Genomic DNA, 15,726 nt, shown 5'->3' on the forward strand with positions numbered 1-15,726 from the left:
TTTTGCCAGTTATTTGCAAAAGGTAAAAGCTATTTGATCAAACTTGTGTTTCATCATCTTTGGTTGTCTACAGAAGTGTGCTTTCCATCTGGTATTTCAATTCTCCTGATTTCAACTGCTTTGAAGACACCCAAAGATTTATTAGGGGGCATGGGGAGCCGAGGTATTAAGTGCCCTTTCCCCAGGCTGTTACTCTTTAGTGCAGCAAACGAACTGGAAGGCAAAGGAAGTCATACGCTAATAATTCCAACACACCCAGGAGTTTGGCTTTTTACAAGCTCCCCAGATATTATCTACAAGGTACATGCTTCTTTCTCAGAGGCGCTATCTCTTTTCCTATGTCAGATGTGCAGTTTGACAAAGCTAAAATGCCACAGTGTGTATCACAGAAGGTCTAATCCTTGTTTTTCTCCCTCGCTATTCATGTAGCGACCATCACCTAGCTGCCCTGCTCTTCATTTAGCGGGACCACCCACACACCCAGACTCGGTCACAACAGATGCTACTCATGCGCTCAAGAATGGCCCAGCGCACACCACGTCACTGATCTCACTTCAGTTTTGGTTTCACCAAAATGTGTCAGATGCCGTGGGCTCCCAACTCTGCTCCCGGAGGTGCCCGGGCAGCTGCTGTCAGAAGCGGGGGCAAAGCCAAGGTGGACCCTCAATCACAACCCCAGCGGTTCTGCTCACTCTTTTCTCCACTTCTTGTTTTTAATAAACTGAGGTTCCTTGTAAGGCTGGTCTGAAAAAAGGGTTCTCTTATTAACAAGTGTCTTAAAGGGCAGCCCCAGTGGTGCAGCGGTTTAGTGCTGCCTGCAGCCCAGGGTGTGATCCTGGAGACATGGGATCGAGTCCCACGTTAGGCTCCCTGCATAGAGCCTGCTTCTCCCTCTGCCTTTGTCTCTAAATCTCTCTCTCTCTCTGTGTCTCTCATGAATAAATAAATAAAATCTTAAATAAAAAATCTTTAAAAAAAACTGTCTAAAAGTCAGTTCACTGCACTTGCTCAGGATTCTGCTCATCTAAGTGCAATGCCAGACACAGCTGAGGACCTGGTCTGAAAAAGTTTATGTTTTCTGTTTTTTTTAAGATTTTATTTATTCATGAGAGAGAGAGAGAGAGAGAGAGAGAGAGAGAGAGAGAGAGAGAGGCAGAGACACAGGCAGAGGGAGAAGCAGGCTCCATGCAGGGAGCCCGATGTGGTTCCCGATCCTGGGTCTCCAGGATCACGCCCTGGGCTGAAGGCGGCACCACCCGGGCTGCCCTCTTTTGTTTTTTAGGTCAGACATAAAATGTCTAATTTGCCAGGACCTATGGGAAGGAAAAAGAAACTATCTCTTTTGTCATAAAAGGTAATCAATTGTCTTCCATTTCAGCCATGATAAACCTCACGAGAATTATATTACACTATTTTTTTGGGAAACAGAGGGAGAGAGTGCTTATGTTTGCGCGTGAGCAGGGGTAAGGACAGAGGGGGCGAGAGAATGCCAAGCAGGCTCCACACTCCAAGCAGGGAGTGGACCCTGAGATCAGGACCTGAGCTGAAATCAGGAGTTGGATGGACATTTAACTGACTGAGCCACCCAGGTGCCCCAGGATTATGTGCTACTTAAAAACAAGAGCCAATTTATCTTGGCGATGTTGATGTTGAAACTTCTCCACTTTTTGGCTTCCATGTGTTGAAGAGACATAGGGTGTAATCTAGGTGTCTAGGTGAGGTTCTGTAATTTGCTTAAAACTGAATCAAAGCTGGGACACTCACAGCTATCCTGATTTCCACAAAGGAGTCTTCCGAGGGGCCGCCTGAGTTCAGCTTGAGCTGGAGTTCAGACACAATCCCCAGCAGATCGGCCTTTTCAGCTTGAAGATAGGCCACCTGGGTCTTCAGCTGTTCCACTTCCTGGTCTGCTTCTGCCTTGGGGGCTTTGAGGTCCCCAGCCAGGTCCTGGAAATGACAAAAAGAAAGTGAATCAAACTCACACCTGGCCATCACACTCAAGTGTCCCCACACCCACTGGCAAGGCAACAATGCCTTATGGTAGACAATTCTAGCCTTTTCTTGGAGATCTATATTGATACATCAATTCTAATGGAAAATTTTACATTATTTTATTATAGCCAAACAATAGAAAGTTAAAATAACCTCATGCCAAGAAAGAGAAGCTTCCTTAGCCCACAGAATAATCTGATAGGAAAATGACCAATCGGACTTTGTCAATGGTAGACTGTTAAACTGTAGTCCAAAATGTCAAAAAGGACAAAAAGCTACCAGAATCAACCTCTTGCCTTTTCTTCCTCTCCCACAGATGCAGACCCAACCCTACTCTCCCCATACTTATCATGGACAATCAGAAGCCAAAGGACCAAAATATTTCATTACTTGATACATGAATGGCAAAAGACCATGAAAAGTCCAAAATTCTCTCAGGCATGCAAGCTGGTGGCTATCATACTCTATGATGGTGTTTTTAGGTTGCTAAAAGTAACCCTGGGGAGAATAAGAAAACTGAACATTCAGAGGGTGCTACCAAAGGTAAAAAAATTAACTTTCAGCCTATATAAACATTGGTAAGTATTCATATTTTGCTAACACCAGTATGTATTGTGTTCCTCATTACAATTATTGCACATGACAAAGTTGTCAGAGATGGACCCTGTTTACATGAAGTGTTCTCACTCCGGGGTAGAGTAAACAGATTCCAGTCTACACCCTGCTAATCCCTGTGTGTGTTGCCTTGAGAAGATTCACTTAATGTCTTGGGCTTGGTTTTCTTGAGTTAGGAAGATGAGGTGCTACATGGTCTCTGTGGTACCTTCCAGCTGTGACCTACTAGGCAGGCCTCTCTGATTTCCTCCTCAGGAAACTGTCACTGCTTTTCTGGGCATGGTGCCGCCAGAAATATATACTTGAGATTATCAGAGAATGACAACACTTCAGAAAACTCTCTCACACACACACCCATGCCTGTGAATAGATTTCCTAAGGAACTGCAAACAGACCCAAAGGCTGGGAGCAAAACCAAGAAAGCACCAGAGAGGACATGCATAAACCAGCTGGTCCATGAACTATTAAAACCTGGAAGGAAAGGTATTAACATGTATCATGGGAGCACCCCTCACACCAGTGAGATCGTGCTCTTCCTTTACTGGGAGTGTTCTCTTGCCAGGAAACCACTATGGGCCTGAGAGAAAAGAACTCTTTGTGAGGCTGAAGAGGTAGGTGTGCAGCAAAAGGTTATCAGCCTCTGCATCCTCTCTAGGTAATGACTCATCTGAAAGAAATGTAAATGTGAAGGGGGTGGGGGAGATCAAAGAAGAGGTGCTTAGCCTGGAAATAGGAAGCAAGTGGGTAAGGGGAAGGCCATGCTTTTTTTAGGAATCTTTGCATTTTCTTACTGGACCCCTTTGAGGACATTTTATGGAATTTTTTTTCTCTTCTTTTTAAAGGGTGAGTGAGCATGTCAGCGAGGGTAGGGAGGAGCAGAGGGAGAGAGAGAGAATCCCAAGCAGGCTCCCTACCCAGTGCAGAGCCTGACGTAGGTCTTGATCTCACGACCTTGAGATCACGATCTAAGCCGAAATCAAGAGTTGGATGTCCAACCAACTGAGCCACCCAGGTGGCCCAGAATGGATTTTTAAAACCACCCTGGTATAAGAGTAGGAAACAGAGTTTTAAGCAAGTGTCCAAGGACCAGGGATATAAGATGATCCTAGAATTGCAGACTTGTCAGGTTTTGTTTTTTTGCAATGGTAAGGATCCCTTCACCATTGTTTGGAAATTCTGAATCTACTTGATTGGCCATAAAACAATTCACAAAATAACATTTTAAATCTCTCTTCATTTTACTACTTGAGACTCTTTCCATTCCCTTCTTAGACTAGAAGTCACACTTTTTAATCTCTCTGATCAACCTCAACTCCACTATTTGTTACTGTCTTTTCCACTTTTGAGTGCCGGCCATTGATTTTCATGCAACACAATGGCTCTCCTTCTTGTGTACTTGTATCATGTCTTCATCTTGCTGTCCGGGAAATCCGCCCAGACTAACATGCCATTTTAGAATCCTAGAGGAAACATCCATCTAATGACCTCTGCCTAGCAATTGGTACAATTAAAAGTTAAAAAGTTCTCTCTACAGATGCTTATAATGTATAATTCTGTGAAATGGGAAAGAACCATTAAAACCTCAGCCTTACCCTAAGGATCAGAAGGCAGATCTCCAAAAGAAATTCCCTAATCCCTTCGTTGTGTGGCATAGAACACATGAGAGGCCCTAGTGGCTGGAGGGGAATCCCTGGAGGAACAGCACCAAGGATGGACAGCAAGAGTGAGACAAGTCAGAGGCTTTGAGAGCTTTAAGTCAGGAAGATGAGAGCCTCGATTTTACAAATCACCTCAACCGGTCCATGAAATAAAAATTAAAGAGACAGGGAGGTAATAGGCAGGCCTGGAAGGCACATTTAAGGGGGAGAAAGCTGATGACCAAGGGTTTTAAAGACCCATAAATATCTCTTTGTCCAAGCACCCATACCTCTGTCCCAAGGACTCACTTCTGAGTCCTGCTTTTGCTTATGGCTTGTTTCACCTGATCTTCTGCATTGAAAGAAGTTGTCTAGAGCTCTAGCTTCTGTTCTCAACTTCTTCTAATACTAGGACTTTTTCAGAAAACCCATAGGCAGACTATTTCAAGCAGACAAACTGCTTCCGGAAGGCTCCTCAATATGACAGGCCCCACCAGGCTGATGACAACTGTCAGTTCACATCCCCAAAGCCAAAAGAGGAAAACAGTGTAAGATACTTTCTTCCAGGGAGCAGAAAATTATTCATACATCCTAGGTCCTATCTTGAAAATATTTAGATACTAAGAGATTTCCCCCAAAGAAGTGACTTAGTGTTCTTTGAAGTGTAAGACAAGTTGAAGCATCAGATGTGATAAATCTAATCAACAATGAGTCATTTCCTATACAAATGTAAGTATATTAAAGCAGAATGTTCACATCATCCCATGAGCAGGGACTGATGAATAAAGCACTGACATAAACCACAATTTCTCTAAACAACTTTTCATTCTTCATGTTATTCTGTATCATCCCTTTTTTGTTATTTCTTCTTATTTTTCTTTGTTTGCATACTTTACCCAAGAAATAAGAGATCAACAGGGTTCAAGGTATCTCAAGGAAAATCACTGATGTCTGGGATTCTATCCTTCAGGGGGCTGCTAAGTTCCAGGTTGGGAAGGAACGGCAGATGTGCACCCTAATGAACAATATCCAGTGAGCCTTAGAATATGGGCAGGTGGTTCACATGTGGGTTTTTTTTTAATTTTATTTATTTATTCATGAGAGACCAGAGACAGACACAGAGAGGCAGAGACACAGGCAGAGGGAGAAGCAGGCTCCATGCAGGGAGCCCGACATGGGACTCGATCCTGGGCCTCCAGGACCACACCCTGGGCTGAAGGTGGCACCAAACTGCTGAGCCACCTGGGCTGCCCTCACATGTGTTCTGATACATATTTTTTCACTGACATCTTTGACATCCACTCTTGGCTATGGGCACATTTCTCAGATTCTTTGGGTCAATGAAAATGTGACAACCTGATAGCCTCCTATCACAACATGACATATGTCACGCCATTTCTCAAAAACAGACGTAAAATGTAAAGGGAGGAATCTCTATTTTAGGCTTGGGGAAAGGATAAGATCAGTAAGTAAAACTTCTGAGTAACAGACTTTTAAAATGTTATTTTATATCAGAGAAACTAGAAACTAACACTTGGATGGTTCTAGGCAGAGGTTTTCCTGCATCATCTATAATGAATACAAAATACTGATTGATGACTACAACCTTCTTTTGACTATAATCAATATGGTCAAAACTGTACAAATTTCCTTCCCCCAACAGAGATTGTACACGACCCTTGATATTGCAACCAGCCTTCTCAGCAAGAACAATTCTTTCAAGAAGATGCAAAATACTCATCTAGCCTGAACCATGAAAGGTTTTGATCTAGAAGTCTAGACAAGTGAGATTACACTTTAAATATTAATCAAATCAAATCACAACTGATCAGTCTGCTCACCTTAAGAGACATCTCTGTTTTCCCTTTTAGTTTTTCAAGTTCTTCCTTCAATTTTTCATTCTCATGACTCAAAGCCATGAGGCGTTCTTTGGCTTCTTTGCTCTGTACCTCAAAATAAAGGCGTTCTTCCTTCTGCTTCTCTGTCCAGGCTGAAAGCTCCTCAAATCGCCCTTTCATCGCCTGATTATTTAGTTTCATGGCTTCTGCATGGGGTTCGGAATGAGATTGTCCTACATCAGTATCGATTTGATGAATCCAACCTCCAAGACCACCCTCACACATAGTTCTAAATCTAAAGACGCCATGCTTGGCCTGGACCCCAGGGTTGGCCAGAAAAAGACCAAGGTGGGTGGTTTTTGCTTCCAGATAGGACTAGGGGGTCTAGTGTCATTTCCAGTGCTTCAAAGACTCCAGAAAACAAAATGGGTTTGGATACCTCTACTACAGCACACATGCTAGAGGACTCATTTGAACACTAGTCCTGCCAGAGGCCATGGCCTGAGACAGAGGATGCCTTCTGTGAACTATTTAGGACTAACTCTGTAATAACAGTAGCCTTTCTTCCTGTTTCTTTCTAAATGGACTACATGTCATTATGCCATTTGCCTGAGGTATGCAAGTGCTTTTTATTCTTACCTGTATCTCAAACTGAACAATGGAAACAATTTTAGTCTTACCATAAGCTAAACTCTGCTCTTGCTCCTGCTAGTGAAACAGAGAGGAGGGAATGCAACAACAAGCCTTTTTGCAAAAATATTTCATTCACCAAGGCCCAGGGTGAATGAAGAAACATAGGGGCCAGGTGCTGCTCACCTTTGAGCTGATGGTTCTCAGTTAGGAGCTCCTTCATCTGCTGCAGCAGCTCCTCTGGAGTGAAGGTGTCCAGGTTTGGGTGAGCCAGATTGGGGGGTCCATTTCCTGTGGTTTCATTGGAGCTGTCCCCCTTTGCAGTCAGGCAGCTAAGTGGTTGGTGGGACATGGCAGTAGGACCTATGGAAATGTCACAACCTGAAAATAGAGCCATCTTTTCTCAGCAAGGGGTCTCCCTACAAGTCCCACAGATCCACTGGCAATTGCTCTTCAGTATTCCAAAAGCTGTCTATTTCCTCTCCAGTTGTATTTTGGACATTTTTGGTTCTTCCTTTTTTTCCCCCCCAAAGATTTTATTTATTTATTCATGAGAGACACAGAATGATAGAGGCAGAGACACAGGGCAGAGGGAGAAGCAGGCTCTCTGCAAGGAGGCTGATGTCCCTGGGATCATGATCTGAGCCCAAGGCAGACACTCAACCACTGAGCCACCCAGGTGCCCTGGTTCTTCCTTTTAAACAAAAAAAAGTGTATTTTAGCTTTAGTGTGTCTGTGGGTGTGGTGAGGGGCCACTAGATGGAGGAGGGAGAGAAGACAATGATATCATGAGACTTGGGAATCCAAGAGAGGAATTCAAGAAAGCTTCCATATATTCGTGCATGTGGGTAAAGGATCCTTAAATTGGTTTTCCTATGCAAATCTTTAAAGCTCAGCTCTTTTTATTTTGGCCGAAACTGTTGCAAAATCTCCATATTTTATCTCTTGTATTTTTGGCTAAGTGGAAAGGGAGAACAAACATATTTTGGATGCTTACTATGTGCTGAATCACCGCACCAGACATGTCAGTTTCTAATCCTCACTAAAACCCAACTGGATAGTTATTTTCTAGGATATGGAGCTGAGTTCACAGAGGCTTTATAGCTCAGCCAAGGTCACTTAACAAGACATGCAACAATATTGGCAATATTGTTAATTAACAAGACCAAAACCCAGCCATGTAATACAATAAAGATGCTACTGAATATTTATGCTTCTGTATTTGATAATTCTGCAAGGCATACTAAAAAGACTAAGGTATCTTGCCCACTTACTGCATGTCCTGAGAATATTTTAAGCATACCACTTCATTTTGTACAGGGGTCAATGTGGATATAAATAAGATAGACAAGTGTATCCCAAATCCACTTAGTATGTGCTTCCACCTGGGCATACACAGGAATCTGATAACTGGTGACATGCTACAGGCAAATATTTTCTTTTTCTTTTCTGTGCTTCATGAAGATGATGATAAGCCTTGTCATGAAAGATGGAGAGAGATAAGTGCACTCTGATACATCACTGTATCATTAACATCTAAGAGTCATTCTTGCTGGCCATATATTAAGATGCAACCAAACACACAGGGTGTGGTGCTTCCTCCCCCCACCCCCCCAACTGGAAGCAACGCCTAAGGGTTCTCTGGAGGTCCCTGGACTCAAGAGCCTGGTGACTTGTTTTTGTTTTGTTCATTTTTTAAAAAGATTTTATTTGAGAGAGAGAGAGACAGAGCACGCACACACACAAGCTGGGGGAGGGGCAAAGAGGGAGAGACAGAAGCAGGCTGAGCAGGGAGCCCGATGGTGACCTGCTTTTGGTCTGAAGGAGCCTGCAGGCCATGAGAGACAGTACTACCATGGCTCTTCTCCCCAGAGCAGCCATCTGAAGAATGGCAGCCCCATGAAATGCTTTAATGAGGGTGGCAATCTTAGGAAGTGAAAAACACTGATGAGGCATATTATTCAACTATGAGCCTTAGAAGGTATCTGTTTCAGGTATTCTAATGCATTTAGAAAAGAGATTATGCTGAAGTGTGCTCTTAGCATTCAGTGGCTAGAAGAGACTGCTCCCCCCCCCCAATAATTTGTATAAAATAATTTAGACAAAAGTAATTTGGAGAAAGCCAGTTTCTGGCTTTCCATAAAATTCATTTTTGCACAGTATGATGTTAGAGCTAATATTCACAAACGTGGGTTTTTACTAAATAACAGGAATACTAAAGAGACCTACCCTGGCAGTGTGCCCCAACATTTATAGCAGCAGTGTCCACAACCGCCAAAATATGGAAAGAGCCCAGATGTCCACTGAAAGATGAATGCATGAAGAAGAGGTGGTATATATGTATATACAATGGAATACCACTTAGCCATAAAAAGAATGAAATCTTGCCATTTGCAACAATGTGGATGGAACTAGAGGGTATTATGTTAAGCGAGATCAGTCAGAAGAAGACAAATATATGATTTCACTCCTATGTGGAATTTAAGAAACAAAACAGATAAACATAGGGGGAAGGAAGGAAAAATAAAATAAGATAAAAACAGGGAGGGACACAAACCATAAGAGACCATTAGAGACTCTTAACTCTAGGGAACAAGCTGAGGGTTGCTAAAGGGGAGGTGGGTAGGAGAATGGGGTCAATGGGTGATGGGCTTCTTAATGAAGGGCACTTGATGGAATGAGCACTGGGTGTTTTTTTTCTTTTTTAAAATACTTTATTATTTGAGATAGAGGGAGCACAAGTGGAGGGGGAGTGGAAGAAGGAGAGGAAGAAGCAGGCTCCCTGCTCAGCGCTGGGGCCTGATCCCAGGACGCTGAGATCATGACCTGAGCTGAAGGCAGACACTTAACCCACTGAGCCACCAGGAGCCCCAGCACTGGGTGTTCTAGGCAGCTGATGAGTCACTAAATTCAACCTCCGACACAAATAATACACTACATGTTAACTAAATTGAGTTTAAACAAAAAAAAATTTTTTTTAAATCCTTACAATGTGGATCATTTACTTGTCAACATTCAATTTGCTCAGGTATTCAATGATTATAACACACGTTGCAAAAGTAAATGGAAACATTCAATAGATGTTTTTTAAAAGAAGTTCCTAAGCAGTTCTCTACCAGTGTGTTTAGTTTCATTTTATTATATACACATTTCTCCTTAATGGTTTTTCCAAGAGAGAGGAAAAGGGAGAGATGGAGAGAAGAGAAAAGGGCAGGAGAGGGGAGAAAAGAAAGATTTTCTCTTGAAAATTATCCAGGTATTGTTCTTCGACTTTCCTTTGTACCTCCTTTAGACACAACCACAATAAAGTTAAAAATTGGTTCTACCAGTTATATCAGTGCTCCTACCTTTATCAGGTTGCCCAGATATTAGGAGGACAGAAGGGGCAAAAAAGCAGGGTTATGCTAAGGGGGACAGTAGAAAAAACAGAGTGCCTCAACTAAATGTGTGACCTCTTATGGTAATTTAGTGACTTGTCTAACAAATGATGATTCTTACATTTGCTTTCAGCTCAAAAAGCAAATGAAAAGTATTCTTGAGTTTCTAGGAAGGCCCAACCCTACCATCCAACACATACACCCCAGCACCATTATGGTCATGCCACCCTCTCTCACTAATACATATGCCTGTACTAATCATTGCCAACACTTTATTTTCCAGCACTGTGAGGAAAAATTATTTGGTAATTGAAATGTCAGAGTAATAAGAAGTTAACATATATGCCAAACATAAGCATGTAAATACTTACTACCAAATTTTTACCAAAAGCAATACATTTGATTTTTGGTGGCTCAAAAAGCATCCGATGATTTTAGGTATTTTGGGGGCATCATTATGAGTTACGAATACACTGCCTATGTGAAATATCTATTGGTAGAACACCCATCAGAGAAAGCTGTATTTTCTAAATCTTTAAACATCATTTTAAGCTATTTTCAATTGAACACAGAGATGTGTTATAAATTCTTTTTTTTTTAAATTTATTTATGATAGTCACACAGAGAGAGAGAGAGGCAGAGACACAGGCAGAGGGAGAAGCAGGCTCCATGCACCAGGAGCCCGACGTGGGATTCGATCCCGGGTCTCCAGGATCGCGCCCTGGGCCAAAGGCAGGCGCCAAACCGCTGCGCCACCCAGGGATCCCTGCATTATAAAATTCTTGCACACATCTTCAAAGGTTATAGAAATTGAAACTAAGTCATTTATTCCAAGGTTCTATCTGGTAACAGAATTTCTTTTTTCTTTTTTTAGTAACAGAATTTCTCATAAAAATCCAACTAATCTGGATCTGAAATGTGTCAGTGTTTTCTTTGTTCTTTTTTTTTTTTTTTTTAATGTAAACTCTATTATGTCCAACATGGGGCTTGAATTTACCACCCCGAGATCAAGAGTCGCAAACTCTACCAACTGAGCCAGCCAGGCACTCCTGAAATGTGTCATTCCTAAGCTAAGGTGGTATTTAACTACAGAAGGGTGAATTAATTTAGCACAGGATTTGCCAAGATTTCACCAGTAAGGAAGAAGGCAAACCACCTGGAATGTGGAAGAGCAAAAGCAAAACCTCTTGGATTTTATTCTCAGATCTGTTTGAATTCTTAAATGTCAGTTTTACTTTCGCAAGTCAAGTAATTATATCAATGACCTGACTTTGTGGATGTGAGCATGAGCTTAAATCTTATTTCTGTGGTGGCCTTACAAATGATCCACTCCAACTTATTCGATGCAAAAATGTCTTATCTGGTCTCCACGGAAGATGGTCATATAGACCAGGCATGAAAGGCTTCAATGACAGAAGATATGAGCAATGACTAGCAGGCAACAGCCCGTTCGATTGGAGGACCACTACCATTGTCAGAAAGTCATTTTGTATCGAACAAAAATCTGCCTTATGCGGACTTCTACTCCCTGGACATTGGACCAACCAGCATAATACAAAGTAAGTCCAGGCCCTTACCTTGCTATGGCTGACGTTCCAAATTTGCTTAATAAGCATTCACAGGCTTAATCCGCACATGGATAAATTAATTTTAAACAGTGCAAACCTATTTCTTGATCAGAAACAATAAGTGGCTATTGGCAAATTCTGGTTTGGGATCATGAGAGGGCTGAGTAAGAACCCAAGATTGCATCAACTAAAATTATTATCATCCTGGAAAAAGAACTCAAAGTATGTATCCTATTAAGAGGAAAAGAACTCAAAGTATATATCCTTTTAAGAGGGTAAAAGAAGCTTCTACGCCAGAAATGGTATTCTGATTTGGTAATTCGCTAACATACAGAAAATGGAAATCGATTTAACCTTATCACATAATGCAGGAGCCTGGGAGTGTCTTGATGCTCCATTCGAGTCTGAGGGGTGACCGAGTGCTGGCACTTGCACCTCCCTCCCATCCCTGCCAGCTCAGGTCAGGCCCTTCTTGTCTTGTCTCAATTACAGCAATGCTGCACTCCGCAGAGTACAGGATTTTTGTCTCTTTTGTCCACCACTGTGTCCCCAGTACCTAGAATACTTGCTGAATAGCCTCCTACGTGGTCTGACTCACCTCTTTACACTGCAGTCCCACTACCACCACGGTTTCTTTCCCAGCAGGAAGTCACTCTCCTGCTTAAAACCCTTCCCATACAGGACAGAGTTCCAGCTCCCAAATGAGAAAAACATGGCCTTTCAGAGTCTGGCCCCCACTTACCCACTGGTATCATCTCCCATCACCATGCCACTCACACGCAAGGCATATGAAAGAGTTCACAGTTCCCTGATTTTTTCTGCTTCTCTGCCCTTGTCTCTGTTTTGTTCTCCCCTCTGCACAAAATGCCTGGCCACAGTTTTGCTCTGGCAAATACTCACCAGACAGTTTCACGTCCGGCTGAAATGCATGTCCTGTGTTAAAGTTCTTTCCTCTAAGTACCCAGTAGCACTTGGCTCTTTCTGCAAAGTCCTATAATCCTCCCATTCCAGTCTATCTTGCATCAAACTTCAGCAAAGGTCTCTATTTTATTTTTCCTTGTGAGCGGCACATAGCAGGCTCTCAGTAAATGTTCGTTGAAATGAAATGAAAATACAGCGTAACGAGGTATTTTAAGGTCTAGCAATTGTAAAACACTTTCTGCTCTGTAGGTGACAAAGCCAGCGGTGCTAGTAGTATTTTTTTCTACAGCTCTACGGCACTCCTCTCCAGAATCTCGAACTCAACTTTCAGAACTTGTTTTGAAAATTAATACTGTTTCTTTTGTCATCCCTAAAAGATCTGGGTGTCATTTTGTAACACGCATTCTAGCATTCCATCCTCATATACATGTCAAACCTTCCAAATATTTTTCTCTGGATGAAACAGACTTCACTTTTTAAAAAACAGAGTTTAATTCCTTCCTTTTCATTTGGATTTACTAATCCCATTGATTCCAAAGAACATATCAAATAACCCAAGTGTCTATAAAATTTGGAAGGGCACCTGGGTGGCTCAGTGGTTAAGCCCTCTGCCTTTGGTTCAGATCATGATCCTGGGATTCTGGGATAGAGTTCCAAATGAGGCTCCCCACAGGGAGCCCGCTCCTTCCTCCACCTGTGTCTCTCATGACTGAATAAATAAAATCTTTAAAAAAATTTCGGAAAAAGCAGGGCTAGGAGAAGAAAATACCCACGCATCCTTACTTAAGGGAGAAGGTTCTGTAGTACAATGGCCAATTCCTTTCAAGAATAAAGCCTGTTTTTGTTTTTTGGAGGATTTAGTTGGATTCCATAGCATAATATGCAACTTGAGATCAGTTACAAAAAAAAAAAAAGAGGCTATTTTTATAATGTTGTGTACCATGTACAAAGAACCACTAGAATTGGCCCAGTTCTGAAAAACAGATCAGTCACTTGGAAGATTCCAGTCACTGTCCTCTCTCTCCGGGCCACATTTAAACTTCACTTACCTTCTCCATTCCAGGACAGCTCCTGGCTTCAGCCTCTGCTCCAGGATCTTTCCAGCCCAGTACAAACTGGGCAGGCATATCCTGGGAGGTAGCCAGGGCTGCCTAGCTCTTCTCTCCTTCAGCAAAGAGCAGGGGGAGGAGCTGGCTCCTGAGTTAGTAGGGATGCCCTGCTCAACCAGATCTGAGGCTCTGAGGTCCCACCTAACACCACCTTCACTGGCCAACGGTTCTGTTTTCCAGTTCATCCTTCCACAGCTCTGGGGCATACATTTCCATACAACAGTTTTCCTGGAGGAGGAGGAGGGGGTGGAGGAGGAGGAGGCCAGACCAGAATCTGGGTTTCGTTTTCTCCCAGCGATGTTTACTCCGCCTCCAGCTCACACCTTTCCGACAGTATAAACAATTCCTTTGGGGTTCTCAGCCTCCTTGAGTGTTCACCGTGTATGTACGTACATGCCCAGAGACAGACATGGAGCTGGTGGTTGTTTCTCAAAGGTGTCCCTTTAACCACTCCCCACACAGAGAGGAACTGGCTGTACAATCATTCCCAAGCTGCGGGAGGATGTCACCCTTAAACCACCTCCGTGCCCTACAGAGGAAGTCACCTGCGGTCAGCCGGGCCGGTAAAAGAGGGGAGGGGGGCGCTTGGGGAGGGCCGCCCCCCATGCCCTTTCCCACCAGGTCAGGATCCCTCCCACCCCGCCCCACCCCCGGGCCTGGAAACCCTCCCCCGGGCGGCGGCAGCGACGGGGGGTCTAGAGGACGCCCCATCCCCATCCCCCGCCACCCACACCCCGACAGACTCGGGGTCGCAGGGAAAAGGGGGGTGGGGCCGCGGGAACCGCTTCCAAGGACGCAAGGGAGCTGCCGCGCCCCTGCCCGCCCCCGGCCCCGCTCACCCCTGCCCGCGCTCCGGCCTCGCTCGGGGTCACTGCTTCCTCGCCATGGTGCCCGCGGGGGGAGGGCTCCGGACCCGGATGCAGACGCCGACCTGGGCACCGGCGGGGGGCGGCGGCAGCGCGCTCGGGGAGCCTCGGGCGGACTCGCGGCCTCGCGACCCCGCCCAGCGCCGCTCAGCTGACCGCCGCGCCCGCCTCCCCGCCCCGCCGGGAATTTCCCGGGCCCCGCCCCGAGGCCCCGCCCACCCGCAGCCCCGCCCGAGGCCCCGCCCACCCGCAGCCCCGCCCGGGCCCCGCCCACCCGCAGCCCCGTCCCCGAGGCCCCGCCCACCCGCAGCCCCGCCCAGGCCCCGCCCACCCACAGCCCCGTCCCCGAGGCCCCGCCCACCCGCAGGCCCCGCCCCCTCCTCCCGGGCACGGTGTCCCACCCGGCGTCTCTATCTAGGAGAGGTCCCGACCCGGGAAAGCACGGCTACGCGGGCCTGTGAACGGCCGTAACCCGTCGTGATCATTTAAATAAATTATCAATTAAAGGCTATTGCGGAGTCGGTCTCCTCCGCTGGGGTCCCTCTAGGAGGCCGGAGCCGCAGGGGTCGCTGCGCCCCACGGCAAGAGGAGGCCGTCCGAGGCATGCTTTGCGCGAACCCTCCACCTCTGTTATAAGCCTTGCATCTAGATGGAGTAAACTGAGCCTGCATGGCTTTCCATCCGACTTTGCCCTTAAAATAGACCTTTCAGGGCAGCCTGGGTGGCTCAGCGGTTTAGCGCCTGCCTTCAGCCCGGGGTGTGAGCCTGGAGACCTGGGATCGAGCCCCACATAGGGCTCCTTGCTTGGAGCCTGCTTCTCCCTCTGCCTGTGTCTCTGCCTCTCTCTCTCTCTCTCTGTCTCTCATGAATTAAAAAAAAAAAAAAAAAAGACCTTTCATTAAAAACACAAAGCCTGCAGGATTTTTGTCCCAGGCGACAGGCCAACTGTTGACGCCGGCATGGTTGGGGTGCCCCTGGCAGGTGGGATTACTGGGGTGACCTGGATTGTTTAGGCAAGCAGAAGTATTGATCTACTGTACCGGAGGAGGGAAGATGCCTCCGGATTAGGATGAAAAGGGAGGAAACCAGACGAGGAAGGAAAAAGAACCACAATAATTTGCATCCTAGGCACAGCGAGGAGGGTTGAGCAAGGACGCAGACCCAGGACACCGA

General features: G+C 45.1%; 1 protein-coding gene across 3 annotated transcripts in view; it reads right to left on the reverse strand.

Moving 5' to 3' along the window:
* The window catches only part of OPTN (optineurin), a 41,723-nt gene extending 27,023 nt beyond the window's left edge, over positions 1 to 14,700 (reverse strand). For 2 of the 3 annotated variants that reach the window (XM_072825815.1, XM_072825812.1), the window contains exons 1-4: positions 14,527 to 14,700; positions 6,899 to 7,075; positions 6,086 to 6,288; positions 1,765 to 1,947 (exon numbers count right to left, since the gene is read on the reverse strand). In XM_072825815.1, coding sequence (XP_072681916.1) covers positions 1,765 to 1,947; positions 6,086 to 6,288; positions 6,899 to 7,064 — 552 coding nt within the window. In that variant the 5' untranslated portion in view covers positions 7,065 to 7,075; positions 14,527 to 14,700. Of the gene's footprint in view, positions 1 to 1,764; positions 1,948 to 6,085; positions 6,289 to 6,898; positions 7,094 to 14,526 lie in introns of all 3 variants that reach the window. The other variant, XM_072825814.1, reaches the window with a different exon arrangement.
* Positions 14,701 to 15,726: the final 1,026 nt, after the last annotated feature.

The sequence above is a fragment of the Canis lupus genome, chromosome 5, assembly GCF_048164855.1.
Source record: "Canis lupus baileyi chromosome 5, mCanLup2.hap1, whole genome shotgun sequence".
Lineage (NCBI taxonomy): Eukaryota > Metazoa > Chordata > Mammalia > Carnivora > Canidae > Canis > Canis lupus.